The sequence below is a fragment of the Trichechus manatus genome, unplaced genomic scaffold (assembly GCF_000243295.1).
Source record: "Trichechus manatus latirostris isolate Lorelei unplaced genomic scaffold, TriManLat1.0 scaffold00001, whole genome shotgun sequence".
Taxonomy (NCBI): domain Eukaryota; kingdom Metazoa; phylum Chordata; class Mammalia; order Sirenia; family Trichechidae; genus Trichechus; species Trichechus manatus.
Genome location: NW_004443937.1, coordinates 21,756,455 through 21,782,702, shown reverse-complemented (window position 1 = coordinate 21,782,702; position 26,248 = coordinate 21,756,455). Strand labels below are relative to the sequence as shown.

At 39.9% G+C, this 26,248-nt stretch overlaps 1 protein-coding gene across 7 annotated transcripts in view; it reads right to left on the bottom strand.

Annotated features, from left to right (window-relative positions):
* Positions 1 to 220: 220 nt before the first annotated feature.
* The window catches only part of NKTR (natural killer cell triggering receptor), a 58,464-nt gene continuing 32,436 nt past the window's right edge, over positions 221 to 26,248 (bottom strand). For 4 of the 7 annotated variants that reach the window (XM_023725982.1, XM_023725991.1, XM_023725992.1 and 1 more), the window contains 11 exons: positions 23,889 to 23,918; positions 23,185 to 23,330; positions 21,931 to 22,153; positions 21,320 to 21,475; positions 14,276 to 14,363; positions 13,634 to 13,779; positions 9,486 to 12,377; positions 6,846 to 6,941; positions 6,103 to 6,159; positions 5,512 to 5,616; positions 221 to 3,152 (listed from right to left, as the gene is read on the bottom strand). In XM_023725982.1, the coding sequence (XP_023581750.1) occupies positions 3,074 to 3,152; positions 5,512 to 5,616; positions 6,103 to 6,159; positions 6,846 to 6,941; positions 9,486 to 12,377; positions 13,634 to 13,779; positions 14,276 to 14,363; positions 21,320 to 21,475; positions 21,931 to 22,153; positions 23,185 to 23,330; positions 23,889 to 23,918 (4,018 nt within the window). In that variant the 3' untranslated portion in view covers positions 221 to 3,073. Of the gene's footprint in view, positions 3,153 to 5,511; positions 5,617 to 6,102; positions 6,160 to 6,845; positions 6,942 to 9,485; positions 12,378 to 13,633; positions 13,780 to 14,275; positions 14,364 to 21,319; positions 21,476 to 21,930; positions 22,154 to 23,184; positions 23,331 to 23,888; positions 23,919 to 26,248 lie in introns of those variants that run through there. The other 3 variants (XM_023725984.1, XR_002823073.1, XM_023726011.1) reach the window with 3 other exon arrangements.

Below are 26,248 nucleotides of genomic sequence, written 5' to 3'. Positions count from 1 at the left end.
GAGTTTCCAGGGGGAGAAGACCAAGCACCATTAATGCTTATCTGTGGAGGTGACCATCTCTGCCCGGAGTTCTCCCTGGCTCCCCGCCTCCTGCCCCACCACAACACACACAGCTAGAAGAAAATAAGCTGCAGAGAGAGAGAGGAAGCCTCTTCGCTGGCTGGGTCAGCAGAGACTCAGTGTTTTCCTTTCCATTTCAGAAAGACTATTTGAAGCCTGGGTGAATAAAGATGAGATGTGCAGACTCAGATCTTTAGACTAAGTATATATTTTAATTTCTACAAGGTCCCCCCTTCCAAGTTGTAGGGAAATTTAATTGGAGTGTATACAAATTAGACGTTGGCGATATGTACAAAAGTATTTTCTACAGTTTTGAACACTACTAGCTATCATATTTCATTTGCAGTAAACAGGATGCTACAAAAAACAGCTCAATAATGCATTTTCTATTAAGAAGCACAATACACAACATAATTCAGTTTTATTAAAAATAACTTCAAAATACAGAACAGTCCACTTTAGGAAGAAAGGCTATTTCTGTAGTTCACTTCAGTAAACACACAACAAGTTGAATGTTGCAGTTGAGGGCTGTCCTTTCCCAGGGAGAAAACAAAGGAGGCTTCTAGGGCCCACCTTTTCAGGTTAAAATTATACCCACAGCTGAGATGGGCAAAGTTACTGCCTGAGGTAGGCAGAATTCTAAAATGTACCCCTCCTTTCGGTTCCACACTCGAATCCCTGGACCCTGTGAATGATATCACTCCTGTGATTCCATTATGTTATATGCCACAGTTGACCTCAAAATAACGATCATTTGGGTGGCCTTGATCTAATCACATGAACCCTTAAAACAGAAGTAGTCGTCAGAGAAATTCAAAGTGTGAGAAAGAGAAGGACTTGACAGGCCATCGATGGTTTGAAGATGGAGGGTAGCACGCAAGAAGGAATGCAGGTGGCCTTAAGGACCTGAGAGAGAGGTCCTACCTGACAGAAAGGAAAGGGGACCTCTGTCCTACAGCTGCAAGGAACTGAATTCTGCCAGCAACCTGAACGAGCCTGAAAGCGGATTCTTCCCCAGAGCTCCAGAAAGGAAGGTTGTCCTGATGACACCTGGTTTCAGTCTTCTCAGCAGAGAATCCAGCGATAACGTGCTAGACTCATAACCCACACAACTGTCAGCTAGGAAGTGGGGGTTATTTTAAGCCGCTAAGTTTAGGCTAATTTGTTACACAGCAATAAAAAACTAATACACTGCCCAAGGGTAACTTTTCTTAACCAAATTAGATTTGGCAGTTTCTGTTTGGGTTCTGAGTATGTTTTTTCCCCACTGAATTAAAGCAATATTCTCCTTTGCAGGCCGCTTTTGAAAACCCTTAATATGAATCACACCTTGTTTTCTATTTGATTCCAGTATCGTTTACTCAAGTCCTGTTTTCTAATGCAGCTTTGCCTATCAACTTAGCAAAAAATTGACAACCTAACCCTGTTTATGCAACTTAACATGGATGATGGTTTTAATTCACCCAAAGTCACCCCTCTGTCCATTAAGGGCTGTCACATGCTTCCAACTGAGGACTCTTTTCTACTTCCCAAATACACCAGGCAGGGCCTGAGGTAGACGGCACAGGGTTCTACATCAAACATCCAACGTCAATTTCTTCCGCCTAAGTGGATTAAACTGGCACTAAGGTGATTAAGTACACTTGGGGGAAAAATCAAACCAAAGATTAAAAAAATCATACCAGTCTTTACAGCTCAAATTAATTTTGGAGGAACCATCCAAAGCCTTGAAAACGTGTAACTTATGCAGTATGCTACGCCCTCCCCGCTACCTGGTGTCCTGGGTTCCTCATGTCGTGCCAGGCTCCGCTGAGCCAGTAGGGGTCACAGAGGAAGCAGGTGCAACGTGCTGGTGTGTGGAACAGTTCAGCTAGTGTTGTGCTATGTCCCTTACTGGAAACACTGAAAAGTCCTACCAAATGTTCCCAGGATGGTAGTTAGACTTTGATGTCACTTTCGAAGTTCGTTCCTCAATCTACTCTTCCAGAAGCAGACACATCAGTTATGTACAACAGACCTGGGTGGCCACGCCACCCACTACGCCAATCCTGCCTGCTCCACAGGACCCCCAGCCCACATCTGTGCTTGGGAGAAGCTCCCCAAATATTCAAAGTGAAGATAGTTCAGAAGGAACCATTTTCAGTACTGGTGAATTAAAAAAATACATTTCATTTTTCTCTCTTATGGGATTCTAATGTATAAGATATGAGAACAATGCTTAAAGAGGCACCAAAAGGTACCAAGCACCAAAGCATAAACTGGAATAGGATTATTTCTTACAACCCTAAATTTCTGATAGTATTTATTAAAAAGCACAAATAAAGCATTAAGTCTTTAGAGACAGTGCAGGTATTTATAATTAAGGCTGATTTATTCTTCCTAACCTTGCCCTCTAGCCTGAAGTAATGCAGACAGTGGGTTATACGATGACCACTTTCTTGATTCTCTGAGACAGCCAAGAAGTCAGGAATGAGTTAAGAACCCTAGAGCCACTGCCTTATACTCCTAGCTACCATCAGTATCAATTCCGGGTGGTTTGTTTTTAGGCGCACATATGCACAAGACTCTGTAATTGGTATATAAATATTTGGCCGCCTTCAACAGTTCTCCTTCACAGTTCTATGCTTGGCAGCATATATGCTGAAACCTGAAAAACGGGGGAAAAGAGTCTGTATTCTAAGGAATACAAGAGACGGAGAGAAACAGTCTATCTAAAATAATATTGTAAATCACACTTAGATAAATCTCATGATTTCTTGATTCAAGAAAATGAAATTTGTTTCCATACTTGGCTACTGTAAAATGTGGCACAAAAATATTTCTAGGAGACATATTTGTATTATTTTAAATACTTCTGCATACATATAAATGAACAAGTAACAAGAAATGTCTATCCCCTTGAAATTCATTTCTAATATTTGAAATAGAACAACAGACTGCCATTAAGTTTCTAAACTTTTAAGTCACCAGATATTTACAAATAAGATACAATTAGTATCCAAAAAGGGCATTTTCAGCTGTATCTGCTGCTTTCACTGGGGCTCCGGTGATGAGAGTAACTCCGGTCACTTTCACTGTCAGAGCCATAAGATCTACAACAAAACAAATATGCAAAATCCTTTAAAATGTCAACTCTCTGAATTCCTCTTAGAGTTTCTTTTTTGATACGAGTGGCTCGAAAACACTACGGAAGTGGGTAGACAAGCGGGGTACTGACTGTGGCAACACTGTGTACTTCTCAAAGATGTTTTTAGTGACAAATGGTAGTAATATCAAGGTTAAGATAAAATAAAGAAACATCACATCTTGGGAAATGATTTGAAATCCGTTCATGCAAATGAGCAGAATAACTTTCCATGGTACCCAAAATGAACATCAATGTTGGATTGAGACTGCCTGAGGAAGTAAAGGGTAAAAGGTGCATGGACAGAGCTTCATTACAGGTAAGGAAATCCAAGTGGGCACAAGGAGGGGTGGGGGTGGGGCCAGGTGTGGACAGGACCACTGGGACATTGAGAGTCAAGAGAACCCAGCTATGGTCACCATTCAGTTATTCTGAAAAGTATTCACTGAGAGTCAATCACTTTGTTAGGGACTATGGACAAAATACGATGCCCTGGGGCTCAAAGACAGTCAGGATAGTGGGCAAGATAAACAAGTCAGAGGCAAGGACAGCCCCGGGAGGAGCAAAGGCTGCGTCAGAAGCACACGGAGGGGCTGTACCCCAGGGTCAGCAATCAGGGAAGCCTTCCCAGGGATGGCAGGCTGCTGTGGAGACATGCAGAGTAGGTGGGAACTGCCCATTTTAAGGGGCAGGAGGAGAGATGGTGAACTCAGCATGCGTGATTCCAGGCAGAAGGTTCCAGCACGTTAAAGAAGAGAGGCCAGAATGAGCCTAAGCTAGGATTAGTAAGTGGAGGAGCCCTGCATGCAATGCTAAGGAGACTGGAAATGACCCTGAGTGCAGTGGGGGAGTCCTTGAAGAGTTTCAAGCAAGAGTGTCCAAAGCACTCTGACACTTCACAAGAATCACTGTAGCTGCAATGGATGGGGGAAGGCAAGACCACATGCCACCAAGAATAGTGACACTACAGAAAGTCACAATAAAGACTTCTGCGGTACTAGCCAAATACACACACCCACTACTAAATAATTGAAAGGATAAATCTCAATCCTGCTTCTGAGGCAAATGATTATGACATTTTATATATATATATTTTTTAGATTGTATCTTTTTTTTTTAAATTGTACTTTAGATGAAGGTTTACAGAACAAACTAGCTTCTCTTTAAACAGTATACATATTGCTTTATGACACTGGTTAACAACCCCATGACATGTCAGTACTCTCCCTTCTTGACCTTGAGTTCTCTATTACCAGCTTTCCTGTCCCCTCCTGCCTTCTAGTCCTTGCCCCCGGGGTGGTGTGCCCATTTAGTCTCATTTTGTCCTATGGGCCTGTCTAATCTTTGGCTAAAGGCTGAAACTTGCTTGAGAGTGACTTCATTACTGAGCTACAGGGGTATTGGGAGGCCATACTCTCAGGGTTTCTCCATTCTTTGTCAGGCCAGTAAGTCTGGTCTTCTCCTGAGTTAGAATTTTGTTCTACATTTTTCTCCAGCTCTGTCCAGGACCCTCTATTGTGATCCCTGTCAGAGCAGTCAGTGGTGGTAGCTGGGCACCATCTAGCTGTGCTGGACTCAGTCTGGTGGAAGCCATGGTAGTTGTGGTCTATTAGTCCTTTGGACTAATCTTTCCCTTGTGTCTTTAGTTTTCTTCATTCTCCCTTGCTCCCGAAGGGGTGAGATCAGTGGAGTATCTTAGATGGCTGCTCACAGGCTTTTAAAACCCCAGACTCTACTCACCAAAGTAGAATGTAGAACATTTTCTTTATAAACCATGTTATGCCAATTGAGCTAGATGTTCCCTAAGACTATGGTCCCCACAGCCCCTCAGCCTAGTAATTCGGTCCCTCAGAGAGTTTGGATTTGTCCATGGAGCTTCCATGACCTTACACTGAACAAGTTGTGCTGGCTTCCCCAGTATTGTGTACTGTCTTACCCTTCACCAAAGTTACCACTTATATATTAATTTTTTAATTTAAAAAAATGGACAATTTGGCTTTGTTATTTCCAGCAACTAGCCCTATTTAAGCAACTGGGCCATGGTTTAGTGGCGTTCTCTCTTTACTCCTTCCAAAAGAAATGTTTGTCCAAGAATATGTGAATATTTAAAGATACATTTTAGATTCAAACATTAACAATAACCAACATTACTCAGCAACTCTTAATTCAAAGGCCACTTTTGGTAGCTGCCTGTGGGTTGTTGAAATTCAGGGAAAGAAAGAAGTATCTCTGTCTCAGAAGGTTGTATTTTCCCTTCTACTAGCAGCCCGTCACCTCCCCACCAATGCCCACAGTAACTTGCAGTGCTCTAGCAGAGATAGACCTACCTGGACCGCCTATTGTAACTTCTGCCTCGGTGGTAACTGTCACTTCTCTGACTTCTGCTTCGACTCCGACTCCTGCTATAGTAGCTATCGTAAGTGTAGGACCTGCTTTAACAGCAACAACAAACACTAAATTTTCCCATTCAGATACTTGTATATTTCCATTAGGTGGGGGGGAACATGGGCACTATCTGACAGTGTGAGGACATATCTGCATAACAAGCACTAGAAACATTTAACATTTGTCCCAAATCAGACACCATATTAAAAAGAAAAATGTTAATTTCAATTCTGCAGAAAAATACCACAAAATTAACACTGAGTTAGTTTGACTGAGGCTGGTGGATCTTATTAAGCAATTATATTCAATAAATACCTGCCATTACAATTTGACATCAATTATCACTTTTGACACTTGTGTACAATGGGCCAACAGATAAAAATTGTCAAAAAGATCTCATTTATAAAGGGTACAATTTTATGAGACAAACAGATGTGTTTAAGTTATTTAATAAGATGCAACACTTTTAACAGTTTATAAAACAGGCTTTTCAATTCTACCCCTGCGGGTAGCTACCCAATCCCCGTCCATACCTGGATCGACTGTGGGGATCATACGAGCTGCTCCTGGATCTGCTCCTGCTAGACGACCTAATATTAATCACAAAAAAGAACATCGTTTTGTGGATCATCATGGCAGGACAAGCTGATCAAAAATCTAGACACTTCTTTGTCCATTTCAACACAGTGAAATCTACCACCAGTTTTTTATTGGACTTCATAAGAAAGATTAAGTTTTATACAATTTATCTATGAGGTGCACACAAAGTCACTGGGGAGGCTCTGGCTGGGTGGGAGAGGAGAAGGCCTGGACAGCGGGAACACTTGTAAGCACACTGAGGCTGTAGCAGCGGACAACACCTCAGAGGCCAAAGAGAGGAAGAAGCAGGGAGAACCAGAAACCTGGGTCACCCCTCACACACTTCTTGCTTTTGGTCCCCTCTCTAAGATTTTCTTATCCCAATCTCTAAGTGAAGAGGGGACTGCAGATGTGAATTTTGCTTAAGGAAGATGTACTGGAGGGGAGGTGGAGGTAGGAGCCAGGGCCTTCTTTAAATATTTCTACTGCTTCTCTTGCTCACTCTGGTAAGATCCCATCCCGGGAATAGTCAGAAGAATTCTGTGGCTCTTGGAAAGAAAGAGCTTGATGAGAAACAGGCCAGCGTGGTATACAGCAATGACAGGATTCTCCTCAACAGCTATGCCACCCTGCCTGTGCAGCCAAGAAAGGCAGACAGGCTGGAGGCCACGTTGCAGGGCAGGGACCACGAGCTCACCTGTGACTTTTGTAACTGCGGTAGGAACTGCTCCGGCTCCTTGTGCGACCTCTGCTGTACCATCCCCTGCTCCGACTTCTTGAGTAGCTTCTTGATCTACAGTTAAAACAGTGAAAAAAAAAATTATATTAACACACCAAGCTGTTAAAATTAATTACTGTTTGGGAAGGAAGGGGAAAACACAACAAGAGTTAAGGTCTTTGGAAAGGTCTCTCACGGGCTCCTCACAGTGGGTATGACAGTGACAGCTAACAAGGCAATCCAAAAACAACCAGGGCTTAAATCAAACAGAATGAAATCAAGAGAAACCAGGAAAGGCTGGTACAGGTATGCTCATAGAGCATTGTTGGTAATAACAAAACAGGAAATGATCCAAATCTCCATTAACAGCAGAATGGATTAAAAAAAGATTAAGGCATGGACCTATAATGAACTAGTCTATGTAATGAATGAATTACATCTACATGTTTCAACAGAGATATATCTCCAGTACATAATGTTGAATAAAAAAGGCAAGTGAAGAACACCTATATATATAAAATAGAATTTCATCTATAGAAAAGTTTGAAAGCATGCAAAAACAAAATTATATAAAGATAGAAACACTTGTGATAAAACTATAAAGAAAAACAAAACCATAAACAAGAATTTAGAAAAACGGTTAACTCTAGGAAAGGAGGGAAAGTGGGGTGCCACTGGGTAGGGCTACATCAGGTATATTAATGTTCTATATTTCACGCTAAATGACAGCTACACTGAATATCCATTATATTATTTTATATACATTTAACAAATATTACTTGTCTGTTTTATTTTTTATACCTACTTAATATTTAATAAAAGAAACAAAAACTTAAGTAGCAAAATTCAACCCCTCTTGGAAACCCTGGTGGCGCAGTGGTTAAGAGCTCGGCTGCTAACCAAAAGGTTGGCAGTTCAAATCCACTGGGCACTCCTTGGAAACCTTGTGGGCCAGTTCTTTAGGGTCGCTGTGGGTCGGAATTGACTTGACGGCAACAGGTTTTTTTTGGTTTTCATTCACCTGCCACTCTACCCTCTACTCCTACTTTATACTTGTCATTCTAGGACAGAACAAACACCCACAGGTACAGGCGACCTATATAATATCATCATAGCTTTTATTCAGTATGGACTTGTGTTTTAGAAGACATGATATGCTTCCACAGTTTATCTACAAGAGAATAAATACACTCTGTTCTAATGAGATTCTAGTCATTTATTCAACAAACAATTAGAACTTAGTCAGGGAGTGGGGCCCAGCTGGGTAATGAAACCAGGGAGGCAGGGCAGCGTCCAGGCTCAGCCCTCTCAGTCTACTACCTGTTAGCTGTAGGGCTCAGAGCAAGTTCCTTAGCTTTCCTATGCTTCACTGTCTTCATTTATTAAATACCATCCACTCCAAAGGCAGAGAGGTAGGAAGGTAAATGAGTAGACTGCCCAGCATCACTAGAGCTCACAGCTCTCTCAGTGTAAAAGGTAAGGCAGATTGTGAGAAGAGAGGAGACCAGAGTAGCTTAACAGGCAACTGACTTAGGAATATAAATCCAGAGAGAAAAGGTCAGGATTCACCAACAATCTAGCCTGTTGGGGAGTCAGGGCAGGCGGAGAAAGAGGAGCCCACAAGGCGAGGATGGGACAGAATGGTGTGAGAGCAATGAGGAGAGCCAGCAGAGGGCTTCCAGAAGGTGAGGGCTGAAAACATGCCCTGGCAATGGCCATGAGGAAGTAGATGAAAACCTTAGTCGGATTAGTGGGATGAGGGTAAGGAAGACCAGAAGACAGACTGCAAGCAAGCAAATGAGAAGTGGGAGACAGTTATTACAGACGGCAAGTTGTAATGCCTGTTTTAAGAAGTCTGGGTCGGTAAGAGAAAAAAAAAGACTGAGGGATAACTAGAAAGGAAAAAGTAGTCAAAGATTCTTACTGAAGTTAAACATTGAATGATGAAAATTAAGGGATATGAGTAATCAAGAGACTGAAGTAAAACCATGAAATATCATCAGGAAAACAATCAAACTACTTATTAACTTCATACTATCATCACTAATTTTTTAGTTCTCAATTCTCATTCTCTGCACTACCCAGTCCACGCTGATGACAAAAGCTGGATCAACTTGAACCTCCCCACTCCAGAAACGTAAGGATGATGATTTTTACCATTTTCCCCTCTGAATAAAGATCAACCAGCTGCATGCCCTTGGGTTAACCTTGCTTCTCTGGCCCTCACTTTCCACGTGTGAAATGGACGGTTAAAGTAATGAGCTCTAAGTCCCATCTATTCTGAAATTCAGGATTCACTTCTAATGGAGCACCGACAGGCAAGAGAGCAGCCTCACACCTTTAAAGACGGAGCCCTCGCCACCTACCATGGCAGCTCATTTCTACTGCCAGAGAGCTTTAATTGGTATCAACAGAGTTTTTTACATTAAGCCCAAATTTCTTCCCCTAAAATCCCTATTTCCCCATGTTCTCAATCTACTCTCTGGGTGACAAAGAACAAGACGTCTTATTCCTTTTCAGACATCTGGAAATAGTGATCCTGCCCCTTACTGTGCTGTTCTTCCATAGTAACAAACAGTAACAAACTCTCCTTGGGAGAAGAAAGAGAACACTGCTCACCGATAAGAGGACGTGGAACTTCGCGATCGACTTCTTGAGTGACTATAGGAGACAGACCTTGTTCTGTGTCTTGATTTGGTTTCAGATTTACTTCGAGATCTACTTAGGCTCCTGGACTGGCTATCACCATCCCGACTAGCTGTCTGTTCATCACTTGAACTCTCTCGATTTCTTGGCCTCTGATTTAAGCGTGCTGTCTTTCTTACTTCATCGAAGAGAGATCCAGGTCGAACTTTATTTTTGCTCTTAATTTCTATTCTTAAGCCCTGTGGTTTCATTTCAGGGACAGCAGTCGATGTCTTAACTTCCACAGCACCAGATGAAGTAAGAGTGGGTGCTGCCAGGTTCCCCACACCTTGCAGGGGCTTCCACTTGTTATCCACGAGGCTGGTCTGGCTCTTCTCAGCCATCTCCCTCTTCACGGTACTTTCTACAGCATTGGCCAAGCCGGCCGCGCCACTGTCCTGTTTCCCCACTTCACCTGTCATTTTGCTTTCAGACACGCCACTTTCCTGTTTTACTACCTCTGCCTCAGGATTCTCCGTCTGCACATCCTGCTTGAGAACAGTGCTTACATCTGGGGGGTCAAACCTGGAGTTTCCTAGAGGGGAAGCCTCCTCTACCTTTGCTGGGGAACTCCTATCAGGAGTGCAAATCTCCATGTTATCATCTGTTTGAAGCACATCCTCCACTCCACTTGGGACACTCTCTTCAATATGCTGGATGTTTGGGGGTGAACTGGCTACGTTTTCCTCAGTATTTAAAACTGTGGGAGAAATGCTGAGTTTACGCTCATCTTTAGTATGCTGCTCAAGATCTGATGAGATATTCACCGCATTATGTTTACCTGAAACGCTGCCGTCTTCACAGGACTTCTCAGTTTTCTGAGTGTCATCTTTTATGGTTTCACCATTTTCAGAAACTTGTTTTTTTTCTTTTGACTCCCGAGTAACTTGCTTTTCATTAATCTCCTCCTCCTCCTCTTCACCAAATTCTAGTGGAGGCTGCCAGTGAAAAGCTTGTTTTCGTTTTGGAGCCTTGTGCTTTTTGTCTTTTTTCCCTTTCAATTTCTCTTTCATCTTTTTGGTGTGTTCTCTTTTAAGATTTTCCTTTGACCCATGTTTGTGCTTCTGTAGCTTTCCTCTGTTGTTTTCTGAATTGGAACAGGACCCCCCAGAATCAGAGGTTGATGACCGCGGTTGGCTTGGTTTCCAAACACTATTGCTATCAGGCAGTGAAGTATTTGCTAAAGACTTTGTTGTAGGTTTGGTTTTGATGTGAATTTCACCAAACTCTGATTCAGAATCTGATGTAGCCTCACCTTCTTCCTTATCAGAAGACGGCCGAGAATCATTTTTACTGTTTTTAGTCACATCTCGTTCTGAATTTGACTCAGAGTCCCATTTGCTCCCAGCATAATTCTTCCTTTTGGGCTTATTACCATTTCTTAAGTGATCAGAAAAATTCTCTTTCAAAGTTCTTTTTTTTGAACGAGGGCATTCCCGTTCAGGCTTGGATTTCTCTTCATCTCTCTTTTTCTCTTGTTTATTATTAGTTACTTCGATTTGGACTTGCTTCTCTTTTTCCCGGGCTGACTGTACAACCTGAACACTTGACTGCTCACTGTCTGAAGAATAATCTAAAGATGACCTGCCTTCGCTATACTTTCTCTGATATGAAGACTTGTCTCTGCCTTTGACATATTTATTGCCAAGTGTCTTTTCAGAGCTGCTGCTGTGCCTTTTACCTGAAGTGCTGTTTTTTTTCCCACTGGATCTAAACCTCCTCTTGGTTAGTCTTCTATCATCGCTGCTAACAGAAGAGTATGAAGATGATCTACTATACTCTGAATGATCACTGTATTTATTTCGTGAATGAGATCTAGATGATGGCGACCTAGACCTTGAATGTGAGCTAACCAGACTATGTGACCTTGTATACGATCTGGAATAAGATCTACTCCTAGAAGATCTGCTCCTGGACCTAGGTGAACTTTCTGAACTTCTATCGCTGTATTTGGAATAAGCACTCCGATCGCTTTCTGGATGTTTTTCTCTTTTATGGTAGGATGATGAACTACCAGTCTCTTTCACATTTGCTAAGCTATAAGCACTTTGGGTGGGCAGCAAATCGGTTGTTTTAGCTTTCATTTCCTGAATTCGCTCATAAGAGGGCTTCCAAGGCTTCTGCCCAGGCTTCCACCTTGAAGGCGGGGGACTGTCACTCAATGGTATTACAGGAATATTTTCTGCCACCACTGGTTGGACTACTACGTTTTCATTTTGTGGCACTGTTACTCTTAAAGGTTCTGTTTTAACTGGTTTATTTTCACTTAACTGAGAGGCTGTTCTTGGTGATTTTGATGCTGTCCTTTGGTGACCTGACTTTGAACTAGATCTGGACTTGGATCTACTTCGAGAATGTGATGAAGATCTTGATGCAGTCCTTGATCTTGAGCTTCCTCTAGAGTAAGACCGGGAGTGAGATTTTGATCTGTATGAGTCTCTGCTGGAATGGGTTGAAGAGCTCTGGTTATCTTTATCAGATTTAGACCAGTCCCTCCTTGATGAATGACGAGAAGACAATGAGGAAGAACGAGATCTCCTTTCCCTATCACAAGAAAATTTTGTTTGTCGGGTGGAAGATTTTGAGGATTCTACATCAGATGGTACGATAACTGTTCTCTTCTTAGTCTGTTTGTGTCTTCTACAATGTTTCTGCTTTTTAGCTTTCTTTTTATGCTTAACCTTTCTCTCTTTTCTGCGTTTTTTATGGTGACCATCAGAGTGTCTTGCTGTACTAAGGTCTGAATGATATCCATTATAGGACCATGATCTGGATCTCTGGGACAAGCTTCTTTCATCCCATCGGCTTGAACAGGGGTCACTTAACCTACAAAAAGTCATAATATCCATGCAATTATTTACAAGCATTTAAAGACATTTGCTGTCAATGCAAAAGCACTGACAAAGCTTTGTTAATAACAAAACACTGACTCTATCAACACTTTAAACATAGGTAAGAAGGATGAATCAAACAGTGATAGGCCTGATCGTGACCTTCATAATTTCACAGATACACACTAACAACTACTAACAGATGCACTTAGAAAAGGAGTTTTTCAAAGCTCAGTAAGGAGTTTCAAATTTGATAGAGAAATGTTTTTGAAACCAACTAATCACAAGAGCATTGCTTACACATTGAGTTCTTGGCTGTGCTTTGCTCATAACCTTCTGCCTCCAGGTGTCATTTTTGAGGGAGGGTCAAACCAAGTTCCCAAACAATTTTGTTGATTCTCTGCAGATACAGGATGGCTACCTGAACTTTGAGGAAAGTCTTCTTTTTAAAAGGCTAGCATGACTATTGTTTTAGCTCAGCCTCACAAAAGTAATCAGGACTTTCCCATAAGGTTTCAGTTAAACCACTTACTACAGAAATTGAGGGAGAAGTACATGAAAACAAATGGAGGCTCTGCAATCTCTGCAAGTGATGTGAGGGCTCATATCTGAGAATCCTCAGCACCACTATGTCTAAGCCTGCATTTGTTTTCGTACAGCAGACCCATGCCTTTTCCTCCCTCTTGCAATTTCAAACTATTTTGCAAAATGCTAACAGAGAAAAAGAGAACTCCACCATAAAGAACTATACAGGGCCCCAATGGTATGTTTAGCTATTCTGGGGCGGGCTCCATTTCTAACACAGACATTCTACTACAGGGTGTCTCTGAGGGTAAGAGATGGGTACACCTCTGAAGAAGCAACTGTCCTTGGAGTCAGAAATTGTGCACACACTTGGGTACAGCTTTTCCTATCAATTAATTCATCAGTGACTAAGAGACCTGGTTAGGAAAGAATCTCCCATATAATTTTTAAGTGCTGGTTATTTATAAAATTGAACAAGAAATTTTTAAGAAATTCAGTAGGCTTACAGTTTTGTGAGGAAGAACACATTTTTGGTTCTCCAAAGCCTGGTTCCACCCTCCTTATTAACAGCACTACTTTCACCAAGTATTCCCAAATGTGTTCCCTTTGGTCACCATCTAATACTGACTGTCAACCTTTCATGAAAGGTCTAAAAGTAAGTCTCTATCCCCTCGAGACACTTAAAATACAGCAGTACAGGACCGTGCTTATACTCAAAGCTCTTACTTATCTCCTTTACTCCATTTTTCCCCACTAGGTGGTCTGTACGCTCTTAACCTCTGCATCTCCTCTTTCCAGTGTGGAGGTGTTTCACTGCTGTCATCGTCATCTGATTCAGAACAGGATCTTGATCGTGGAGGTGTGTGATAGCGCTTTAAAAACAAAGATGGGAATAACTATTTAAAAAATGTCTCTCTATTACAGAGTCTGCTACAGGACAGAGTTATGTATAAGAGCCAATCTCAGACTCCATTAAAGGCAATGAGTCAAGTACCAAAAGGATGGTATGAAGTTCTTTCAAACATAAGGGATGAAAAGCAGATGGGAAAGGCCGAGACTCGCCTGTAATCCCACATGCAATCTTCCTCTTCAAAGTCCTAATGGTTATATTCATTAGCCTAGATTATTCAACATACTAAGATTCCTTAGCATACTGACTGTTTCACATATTCATTTCATACCTAATTACACCCATTCAAAACCAGCAGTAAATAATAACAGTATCTTCCCAAACTATGGAAAATACAACTAGTTCCTAGAACTGAGTTTGGATTATACCTAAAATTAATGCTAGGATTTTGCCTGTAGGAAAAATAAATTTTACTGCTTAGATAAATAATCTGAAAAAAGAAGTCTTAACACACATACAATCGTGCCCCTTCCTTTAATCTTCCGTCCAGACTTTGATACAGATGGTTTCTGATCACTTACAATGGGTGCAACATCCGGAATCTTCCTAGAAAAGATTATGATGAAAATTAAAAATAAACAAAAGCTAAGTAGTTTTTTCAACATTTAGATACCAAATTTGCATCCTTATATGAGTGGAGCCCTGGTGGCACAGTGGTTAAGAGCTCGGCTGCTAACCAAAATGTCAGCAGTTCGAATCCCCCAGCCAGTCCTTGGAAACCCTATGGGGCAGTTCTACTCTGTCCTATAGGGCTGCTATGAGTCGGAATCAACTCAGCAGCCATGGGTTTTTGATATAATATAAAACACTTCACTTATCCAACACTTTTGTAGTGTGGTAATTCCACATAACCTAAGTTTCTAAGCAAACACTTTAAATGCCAAAACTTAAAAAAAAAACACCAAACCCAAAACCAAACCCCAAACCAAAATGTAACCCAGTTGGGTAAAGATACACGATACTAGTAGTATCCCTTTTTTAGATGCCTCTTGTCGAAACAGTGATATTCTAAGGAAACACTGAGGTATTTCTGACTCTGAGATGACCAAGCATTTTTTATAGTTTGTCTCCCTGCCTCTACTCTAACTGCCACTCCTCCCTCTTTCAATGCTTTTCATCTGTTGCCTTATCTTACAGGTAATTCTAAAAGTACCGTTTTTATGATAGCTACAACCCTCTATGCTGGAGAGGTCCTTTCATATCTCAGTTTGTTTGTAGCTTTTATTATTAATATAATGGCTATCTTTTATTGAGTACTTACTATATGCCAGGCATTATATTAATATGCATTTTAAACACACTAGCGTGTTTAATCCTTGAACACTATGAGGTAGATACTATTATCATCTCCATTTTAAAGATAAGGAATTTTAAGATTAAGAGGTTAAAACCCTTGCCCAAGGTCAAAGAAAGAAACAAAACTTGACTCTTACACCTATTATCAAGGCTTTTCTAAGGTTCCAGGAATCTGGCCTTCAGTTTACATATACAGTGTTACTATAAGAAAATCCTGACCATAAACTATAATATGGTTTTATTAGTCTTTCCATATTCATTTGATTCTCACAATGAAGTTAAGTAGGTATTCTTGGTAGGCAACTGTTAGCCCCATTTTCCTTATGAAGAAAACAGCACCTGGGTGCCTTTTAGATACTGATCAAACTCTGCTGCCCTCCTCCTGCTACCCACAACATTCTGATTTGATTTGAGGTATGGCCAGGAAATTGGTCTTCTTAACAGCTCACCAAATTATTCTAAGGTGCAGCAAGGTTGAGAACAAAAAACTAACTAGACTAAGAGTAGAACCCAGTTTCTCTAAGCAAATTAACTAAATGATAACAGGTGTGGTGGTGTTGTGTGTCGTCAATTTGATTCCAACTCATAGCGACCCTACAGGATAGAGGAGAACTTCCCCATAGGGTTTCCTAGGCTGAAATCCTTGCAGAAGCAGATCGCCAGGCCTTTTTTCCCACAGAGCCACTGGCTGGTTCGAATACCAGACTTTCAGTTAGCAGCTGAGCACTTAGCCATAATAAGACAGCCCCCGCAGTGCTGAATTAAAAATCCTATTTTCTTTGCTTGGCTTCCTCCCCCCGAGCATTGCATTTGAATCCTGCTTTTATGTAAACCTCACTGCGCCTGCGTAGTATGATTAAGAATGTTGCTGACGTAACTTACGTGAAGTCCCTACTTGTAAACCCCTTAAAAGTAACTTGCCTGCCCGCCCTTGGGGAGCAGTCTTGGCAGCAGCAGGTCCGACTGACTCCCTTTTCCTTGTACAAAGAAATAGAGGTGCCTTTCCTGTGCTCCCACCTCAGTCTCTCATCTATTGGCCAATACGAGTCATGTCGAGCAAGAACCTGATTTCCACCCGGTAACAACTGTACCAACAGGGCTCCTTGAGTATAACTGCTGGTAAATCGGTAAAATGGCTTTTCCCTGAAATATGCTGAGTTACTGAAGCACACTTAAATCTAGCTCCCAAACAAGCGATCAAAATCTCGGGGCTTATAATAAATAAATAACAAAGTAGATCAATCTGCTACCTTTGTGTGACACAACTACCAACCACCATTTAAAATAATTTTGCACAAATTAACTTGCAAACATGTTATGTGACCAGAGAAGAGTAAGGCCAAATAAACTTATCAGCAATATTCAACCGCAAATGAAAGACAGTGGTATAAACTACTGCAACAAACACAGGGAGCAAGGGATGTCAAGCTTCTTCTGTAAAGAGCCAGAGAGTAAATATTTTAGGTTGGTAGGCCAAGAGGAAAATTGAAGCTATTACACACGTTCTTATATAGCAAGAAAGAAAAAAAATTTCCACAAATGTTTTGACAAAATTAAAAATATAATAACTGAGTATAATGTTTTATAACAGTGTCTACTAATGAGAAGAATGTAATTCTATTTTTTGGGAGGGGGTAGCATTTTGTTTAATTAGAATTCAAAGTTACTGTTCCCTAACAATAGATTGTTAATGCTGTTTATCTGGTAATATTGATCTGTAACAAGATTTTATGTACTTCATCTTTGAAAGTGTCTTTTCATATAGATAGGTGATAACCCATGGCACTTTAAATACTGGTGAGTTGTAACTACATCACTGTGATTTGTAGCGCACTGAGCAGCAATGTGGAGCCCTGGTGGCACAGTGGTTAAGAACCTGGCTGCTAACCAAAAGGACGGCAATTCAAATCTACCAACTGCTCCTTGGAAATCCTCTGGGGCAGTTCTACTCTGTCAATAGGGTCACTATGAGTCAGAATCTACTCAGCAGCAACGGGTTGGGGTTTTTTTGGAGCAATGTAAAGTGATGAGAATGTCACATACTAACTCTACTGCAACTAATCAGTTCTGCTGTTATAGAGTGAAAACAGCCAAAGAAAATATGTGAACAAATGGGTGTGGCTGTGTTCCAATAAAATTTTATTGAGACACTGACATTTGAATTTCATATAATTTTCACATGTCATGAAATACTATTCTTTTAATTTTTTTTCAAACATTTTAAAAGGTAAAAATGATTATTAGCTCATAGGCTGTACAAAAGCAGGCAGTGGGCCAAATCTGGCCTATGAACCACTCTGCAGACTCCAGCCTTACAATACTGAAATTGACTTTTCTCCATCAACAACTGCCTCCTTTGCCACAAGACCAGGAGAACTGGATGGTGCTCAGATACTATTACTGAACATTCTGATCAAAGATTTTATAGACGAATCCTGATCAAAAGGGGGAAAATGCAGAACAGAATTTAAAATTCTCATGGAATCCAAACTTTCTGGAGCCACTGAGGCTAGATGAACCCCCGTATCTATTGCCCCAAGATAATCTTCAAACCTGAAACCCAAAATATCCCCTGAAGTCTTCTTTAAACAAAACAATAGTGTAACTTAACTAGTAAAGAATGTCTGCTTGAGCACTGTGCTCTTTTAAAGATCTAGCTATATGGGATCAAACTGACAACAGCAACTTCAAAGGTTGCTAGCTTTAGTGTGCTTCAGTAACTCAACATATACAGGGAAAAGCCATTTCACCAATTTACCAGCGGTTATACTCATTCTCAAGGAGCCCTGGTGGCATGATTGTTATGAGGTGGAAACTTCAGATTCTTGCTTGGCATGACTTGTATCGGCCAATAAACGAGAGACCGAGGTGGGAGAACAGGAAAAGAACCTTTATGTTGTTGTACAACAGAAAGGAGTCAGTCGGACCTGGGGCTGCCAAGACTGCTCTCCAAGGGCGGGCAGGCAAGTTACTTTTAAAGGGTGTAGAAGTAGGGAGTTCACATAAGTTACATTAGCAACATTCTTAATCATACTACGCAGGCGCAATGAGGTTTACATAAAAGTAGGATTCAAATGCAAAGCTGGGGGGCGGGGGGAGGAAGCCAAGCAAAGAAAATAGGATTTTTATTACAGCACTGTGGGGGCTGGATTAGGAAGCTTGGGCGGTGAGTTTATGTTAATGGGGGAGGAACAATTCAAAAACAGAGGGTGAGAATGGTTGTACAACTTGAAGAATATAATCAATGTCACTGAATTGTACATGTAGAAATTGTTAAATTGGAATATGTTCTACTATGTATATTTACAACAATTACAAAAATAAAACAAATTATTTTTAAAAATAGTTAATACATTAAGCATGTTGAGGCCAGGGAGTCTTTAACTTCATTTGGACATTCGTTGGATCTAAGCCAAACTATTGTGTTCAGTTATGAAACAAAAGAAGAACAATAAGGGTACAAGTATGAAATGTTGAAGCTATATAGTCAGAGGCTGGGCTTAAAAGGGCAGTAATTAGAAGTTGTACAATATAGCTGGATGTTCTGAAATGAAAACTCCTCTTTTAAGATATGTCAGTTGTTTAGCTCTCTCAGTTTAACTCCGCAATGTGTTTTCAGGACACATTCAGCATGAAGTCTTTATACCACAGCACATTTCATCACTTGGTTTCTGAGGAAGACTTTGTTCTTCCTCCACATGGTGATGACTGTCTGCTCTGCACAGCAGACAGAATGTCTGCCTGGGGCTAGGTCTGCTCACCTCTCTGGTTTGCCTTGGCCACATTCTCACTCTTTCCTGGTGAGTTTGTGTGGTGGCAAAGGCAGTTGTTGCTTTTAATTATTTATTTTTTACAAAAGAAGGGTCATATCATTTGCTTGGCATATGTCATATAATATAATCCTAAATAATTTAAAAATAGGTGCCTGATATTTTATAATGTGGACTTGCCATAATTCATTCAACCATTTCCAGATGGATGACTTTGTTTGTTTCTAAATTTTATTCCACTCTAAGTTATGCAATAAGCACCTTTACATGTGTTATGATGCTTTTAATTTTCTAAGTTAGATTCTCAGAAGTAGAAATAATTGGTCAAACAATGTGTATTTTAAATTTTAACAGATACTGTCATATTATGTTCCCAGAAATGTATAATAATTTTTACTCCTTCCAGCAATACAGGGGAGTGCCCTTTATTTCTCATCTAAAGTTGTCGCCAGTTGAAGAGGTGAAAAGGCATTTCATTGCTTTAATTTGCATTTTCCTGACTACTACTGAGCTTGAGCAACTTTTCATGTAACTGTCTGCCATTTATGTCACTTCTTCTATAAGTCGCTTCTTCATATTCTTTGCCCATTTTTCTACTGGGATGATTTAGTGATTTGTAAAAGAACTTTTTGTATATCAGGAATATTTACTCTTTGGTATATATGTTGCAGATATTTTTGTTCCAGCCCTTCTGTTTGCCTTTTGACTTTATCATACCTTTTGTCATAAACTTTTCAAACCTTTTTATGTTATCTATGCACTCTTTCTTTATGCCATATAGTTGCCTTCATTTGACACTACTTTTATTCCATGGTATTTTAGTGTTGCTAATGTGAACGGGATTTTTTTCTTTTCCATTTCAACCAGATATAGCTGCCACAGAGAAAAACTATTGATTTGTATATACTTATTTTGTTTCTAGACATCTTACTAAATTCTTTCCAACATTTAGACCACTGGGTTTCCAGACATACTGTCCTATCATCTCTAGACAAAAACAATTTATTCCCTTTCCAATACTTACTTCATTTTTTTTCTTTTATAGCACAATTAGCTAGAGCGTCTGTCAAAGGTATTAAGCCTCTCTTATAGACAAAAATTATGTCCTGCTTGGAGTCTGAGCTACAGATGGACCCCCGGTTGCTAGGTGCCATAACTCTCCTTGTGTTACATCATCACGTTTCCTCTTCACAGCAGAAGCTGCGGGAATCAAAGGCCTTCTCAGCCAATATTGGGCAGATACTTCTTTCCCAACTAGATCCCAAGCTCTTTAAAGTTGGGGATAATGTCCCGTATTTTCTATCCCTCACAGAACCTAGCAGAGAACTGGGCACATAATAAATACATGCTGAACTGTTAAAAAAAAAAAAGAAAACTTTTTAAATTTCCTACCTTATGAAAACCAAATGGATTTGATCAATGAACTTGAAGTCTTGTATTTTAAGAAAGAAGGATCCCACTAAAATTTATTCATAGCCAGAATTTTTAATAATGTAAGTATCAGCAAGGTAAGCTATTAGTTCAAAGAAAATATATCACTTTGTAATAGCTTTTTAAAATAAGACAGTATCAGGCTTTTATACATAACGTCTCAGCTTTCAAACTAACTCTTTATAGGGACTGTATCAATTATACCAGCCACATAAAGGTATTTCTGTTCATACAATAGTTCCTTTAATAATTCTAAATGTCAGTCTAGTATACAAAATACATTAAATATTATTTTTTGAAGCCAAATCTAAAGCCACATATTAGCTTTTCCAATACAGAGAAGTTATCACTGGGCAAGTTAACAACAGTAATGTATTTATGACACTAAATTATATCCCCAATCACTATGTAACTAATTTTGTTATTCAAATTTGAACACATTTTATCATTTGATTTGATCCAAAGAGTTCAATTAACCCTCTGTCCTGATAACCAAAACCTCACCTCTCTAATGAAAAGCCAAAGTAAGATTTGTAATGAAATCTTCCCAGATCTCCAATGAGGACTTCCCCCTTGACCCACCTGTCCCTGCCCCTTTCTCTACTCCAAAAACCCCAACCCACTGCCATCAAGTCAATTGCAACTCACAGCAATCCTACAGGACAGAGTAGAACTGTCCCACAGGGTCTCAAAGGCTGTAAATCTGTAAAGAAGCAGACTGCCACATCTTTCTCCTGCAGAGCAGCTGATGGGTTCTAACTGCCAACCTTTCAGTTAGCAGCCAAGCACTTAACCACTGAGTGATTAGGCTCCTTCTTTCCCTGCTAGTAGAATGCAAATTCTAAAAGGCAGGGTCCATGTCATTCATTCTGGTATCTCCCACAGTATCCTTCAAAGTGCTCTGCACATGAGTTGTGCTCAATAAATCAGTGTGGAACGGCAGCGAGCTGAAGGAATTATCTATCAGAGAAAGATGAAAACACACAGGTTGCTCATTCTACTTACGGTTCAGGTTCCACAGTGACCACAGGCATATCTCTTCTCAGTAAGAATCGGTTCTCAGGCACTGGAGGGATCTCTTCTGGGCGCACCACAGGCTTTTCCCTTTTAGCATTTGAATCGACTGACTTTTTTTCATTGGTATCACTCCTCTCAGAGTTACTTAAGAGAGAACAAACCAAGACACTAATCAAGATATGTAATGCTTACATTTTATAAAATAGCATATAAAATTAGATACTGAAATAACAGCAAAATACTGCTAGCTTAGAAGTCTCACTCAAAAGGTTTGTAAATCAATTTTCTCAAAGAGAACCTACCAAACTTAACCCAGTGAAAATTGTTAAATGATCAAATGATCCTAACTTTTTTTCTGTCAAGAATTTCAGGGATTATTGTTACCAGCAAACACACAAATCTTTGATATCAAATGTCTGTGCTACCCCTAGATTTGCCAGATTTCAATTTAAATTTCCAAAAATGCCAACCCTTTTCAACAAAATAGGTAATGAAACTAAGTTCATAGAATTACACATATTTTTCCTATTCCATAGTGGGTTTACTTTGTTGTTGTTGTTTGTATTTTAAGTAAGACTGCCCTGGTGTTTCACACTCACCCTTTCGGGCTCAATGAATGTTTGCTCCTTGGCTCTTCTGAACCGCTCGCTTCCTTTCGTCTCTTTTTAGAATGTTTAACCTTTGGCCTCCTCTTATGTTTCCTCCTTCTGCTCCTCTCATGTTCGATTTCACTTTCTGAAGATGATTCTGAAGAGGAAGAAGAACTGGAGGAGGAATCCGAGTCTTCTGAATGAGTTGGTTTCTTCCTCTTTTTCTCAAAAACTTTTAAGAAAAATTAACGAACATATTAGTACTGCATTTCAGTGCCTACTTTTCGGGGTAAAAAATGTAATTACTAAGTATCATAAAACATGCTTTTTATATAGCAAACTAAAAACGAAATCCAAATAAACTTTCTTTCAAGCTGATAACACAATTTGCTGGTAAGATTGTACAGTAACAAAGCCCTTGCCCTCGTGAAGCCTATAATCTAGCTGGGACAGACAATAAGAAAATAAATGAGTAACTGCATAATACGACAAATAGTAAGTGCTAAGACAGAAAAATAAAATAAGCAGGGTAAAGGGACTGGGGAGAGTAGAGGGCTGGGGAGTGGGGAGTGGATAGATCAATGTGAGTGGAGACCCAAAGGAAGCAAGAGGAGTCATGCAGATATCTGAGTGCAGAGTGTTCCAGGCAGAAGGAACAGCCAGAACAAAGTCCCTGAATTCTTGGCATGTCCAAGTAAAGGCCAACACGGCTGGAAGGTGATGAATGAGGGGGAAGAGGTCCGAGAGACAGCAGAGAGACAGCTGTCTATGTCTATGTCTAGGGCTTTACAGACTTCAGCTTTGGCTGACTGAGAAAGCAACTCTTAGAGGGTTCTGAGCAGAAGTGACATGATCTGAAATATGTTTCAAAGGGATCACTCTGGTTCCTGTTAAGAACAGACTACAGAGGGCCAATGGTATGAGCAAAGACACCAGTTAGGAGGCTACTGCTGCTAAGAAAAGATACAGGGGAGCAAGAATAGAGGCCAGGTGAACAGTTTGAGGCTACTGCAATAATCCAGGGAAGAAATAATGGTGGTCTGGGCCAGGCTGGTAGCAGGGGAAGTAATAAGAAGAGGTAAGATACGACAAGATTTGCTGATGGATTGATGAAGGATGTGATATAGCAGCATCAAGGGCTATTGCTATACCACTTGTATGAATTTTCCCCCTAACTGAAATCCAGGAGGTATCTTTAAGTAATAGTCCTCAACAATGCATTAACGTGCACCCTAGCTCCCTCCACCCCAATAAAGCACTTACCATCTTTTGTTGATTTCGTGGCAATCACTCCACAGTCAATAACTCGCACATCTGCATAAGGCCGGCTTGCAGCATCAGTTTTCAGATTTTCAATTTGTTCGATTACTTCAAAACCAGAAATAACTAGTCCAAAGACAACATGCACCCTATCACAATACAAATTCAAGAAAGACTTAGTTTGATAATAATTAAGCTCTGAGCAGTAATCAAGATAACTGCTATAAATAACATGTTCACAGACCTGAAAACAAAACCAAAGCGTTCAATGAATGATGCAACTAGAAGGGAATTAGAACTTGGAATCTGCTTTATAAAAGGAAACAGCACCAATTACTCAAACTGGGCCTCAGTTTTCTACCTTTAAAACCATGGTTCTTAACCATTTTAGGGTAAACAGTCTGATCACTGTCAGACTGCACTTGATACTCAGAAACCATTACTTCTACTCTCAGGAACACTCAAGCCTACATGGCTGAGAAGTCCATTCATGGGCCGAGGTTAAAGACCCCCTACAGTGAGTGACATGAGAACCACGATGTCTCAAGACTACTGCACTCTATGACCCTCAAGGAAGACTGTGGCTCTAGAGGTTAACACAGAGATCAAAGCACCTCCTTGAAGGTCCCCCCATGGTCCAATCTGTTCGGTTTTTATGGATGGTCAACCCAATCACCATCCCAAGGTAGGAAGAATGGAACTCTTACCCATCCAGGTGTGGTGCAGGTTTTGTGGTACTGTGTAATAAACATCAACGCAAAGGAGATGGCAAAAACCAGGTGTTCAAGTGAAGAGGGCGGAAGGGTTTAAAGCATGTAGAAAACAAAGAGGTAAAGATAAAAAGGGGAAAAGTTAAACATGGTATACATCGAAACTTAAAAACAGCAATACCAGCCATTTTACTAATAAAAAAACTCAAGATTATAATAATTACAGAATCGTATCTATTTTTCCAATATCATGAAAACTATACATGTGTATGTACATATGTATGTATGTACTGAAATATATATATACAGTATATGTATGTAATAGGTTTTATTTGACTTATGGCCATAAATATACATTAAAATTAAAGTTACTCTCCAATCCAAAACAACAACAGCAAAAATCCCCAAACAAACAAAAAACCTCAAACTTTATCAAGATAATTAACAAGAATAAAAAGCACCTATCATTTGCCCTATGGAAAGAAGTGTGATCAACACTTGCCCCACACACTTAAGTGAGTTCTTCTATTTGTCATTTCTCATACTGAGTCAGTCTGCATCTTTTAGGCAGGCAGAAGGAGACAGGCCCTCAGGAGTCCTGTTTCAGAACTTCCTGCCCCTTTTCCTTCACCCAAGGTGAGGCTGCCACTCACAGTAACTCTGAAAATGCAATAGGGAAAAAAACCTTCAATCTGCAACACTTCTGACAGCAGAGTAAGCAATGATGGATAATATTGCAGACATTTTCAATTCCCATGGCTCAGAAAACATCCAACAGGCTTCTTTTGCAACCACAAGCTGTCAGATAGCCACTGTGGGGAAGCCTACATTTGGTTAGGACCATTTAAATCCAAGCTGGTTTTCCCATAGCACTTTCACAGATCCTCACATTATGTGAACTGCAGTGGAAAAGATTCAAAGCAGATAACTAGACTCAGAATTATACACGACAAGCAGCTTCGTTTATAAGAATGAGAAACGGACATTTGAGAGAAGAAAGAAAAGGTCACTGAATATCAGGCCACATCAAAGGAGTCAACTGTACTAGAAGCTCTCATATAAATTTTTATATTTACTTTAAGGCAATTCAAGACATGTAAGTCAACAAAACACAATTCTAACATTCACAACAATACTAAAAATCATTATTCTAAAAGGAACTGTAATGCTTATACTTACATTAAGAATATTCAGTTCTGAAAGAGTACTACAGAATTTATTTTTTTTTTAAATTAAAATGTCAACTTAAGAAGTTCCAGAAATTTAAAGGAAAATTAGAGTATTAAAAACACAAGTCTCAAATTTTCCTTAGAAGACCTGGAAATGAAAATTCAAGCCAGTGTAATTATAAAATTACAAATATAAAATTGTAAATAAAAACAGGCAGAAAAAAGAAAAGAAAAAATAAATAAAGAAAATCTAGCCAACTGATGAACTACCAATGCTTAAACCATTAAAATAGCATCCAGAAACTACCTTGGACAGTAAGTCACTTTCAGATAGAAATGTGTTTCTCATAATTATAAAACTTTACCAAAGCACAACTAAAGATAGGAAGAAATTGGTACACAAGCTAGACGGTGCTTCCGTTAGATGTACAGAGTGCTTCAAAAAGGTGAAAGTGTTCTACAATGTAAGGGATCAGTCTCAAACATGTAGCAGTGAAAACAATGAATGGTTTACTGATTAGATAGATATATTCCTCCTTCTTCCATGATTTTCTCACAACTTCCCTAGATCTTCTAGTACCGGGAAAAACCCTACAGATTTTCCTAAAACACACAGAACCCAATTAAATTTCCTATCCAAAAACCATTTTATGGAAAACCTTTGGACATTCCAAACCTTCGGAGCAAACGGTGAGATAAAACAGTCCAGCTAATCGCAGTAATGTAGCAACATAATCCTTAAGACTCAATTTGAGAATGGAATAGCTATCTTTATGACAGATTCAAGTTTTGTTTTTAAGTCAAATAAAAACTGAAGAACAAACAAACTTGGTTCTTTTTTACAGTAGTGAAAAAAACAAATGAAGACAGGAGCAACTCTTTCTTTCAAAGACAACTTTCAGCTGGCCCTTTGTGCCTAGACTGATGAAAATAATCAAGCCCATTACTTGCATCTGCAATTCAGGATGCAGAAATGCAAATCTGTATTTTAATTGGTTAGACTGCACATTAAGAATACTGAAAAGTATCTTGACAAAAAAGGCCCTGTGGGGTTCTCAGTCTACCTTCCAGAAGTAGAAAGCCCAATGTAAAGCAGGCTTACTGGCACTGGCTGACACCACACACGGATAACAGAGGACATTAGCCAAATGGGGTTACAAACGGGCAGAAGGCGGCATAATAGCAGTG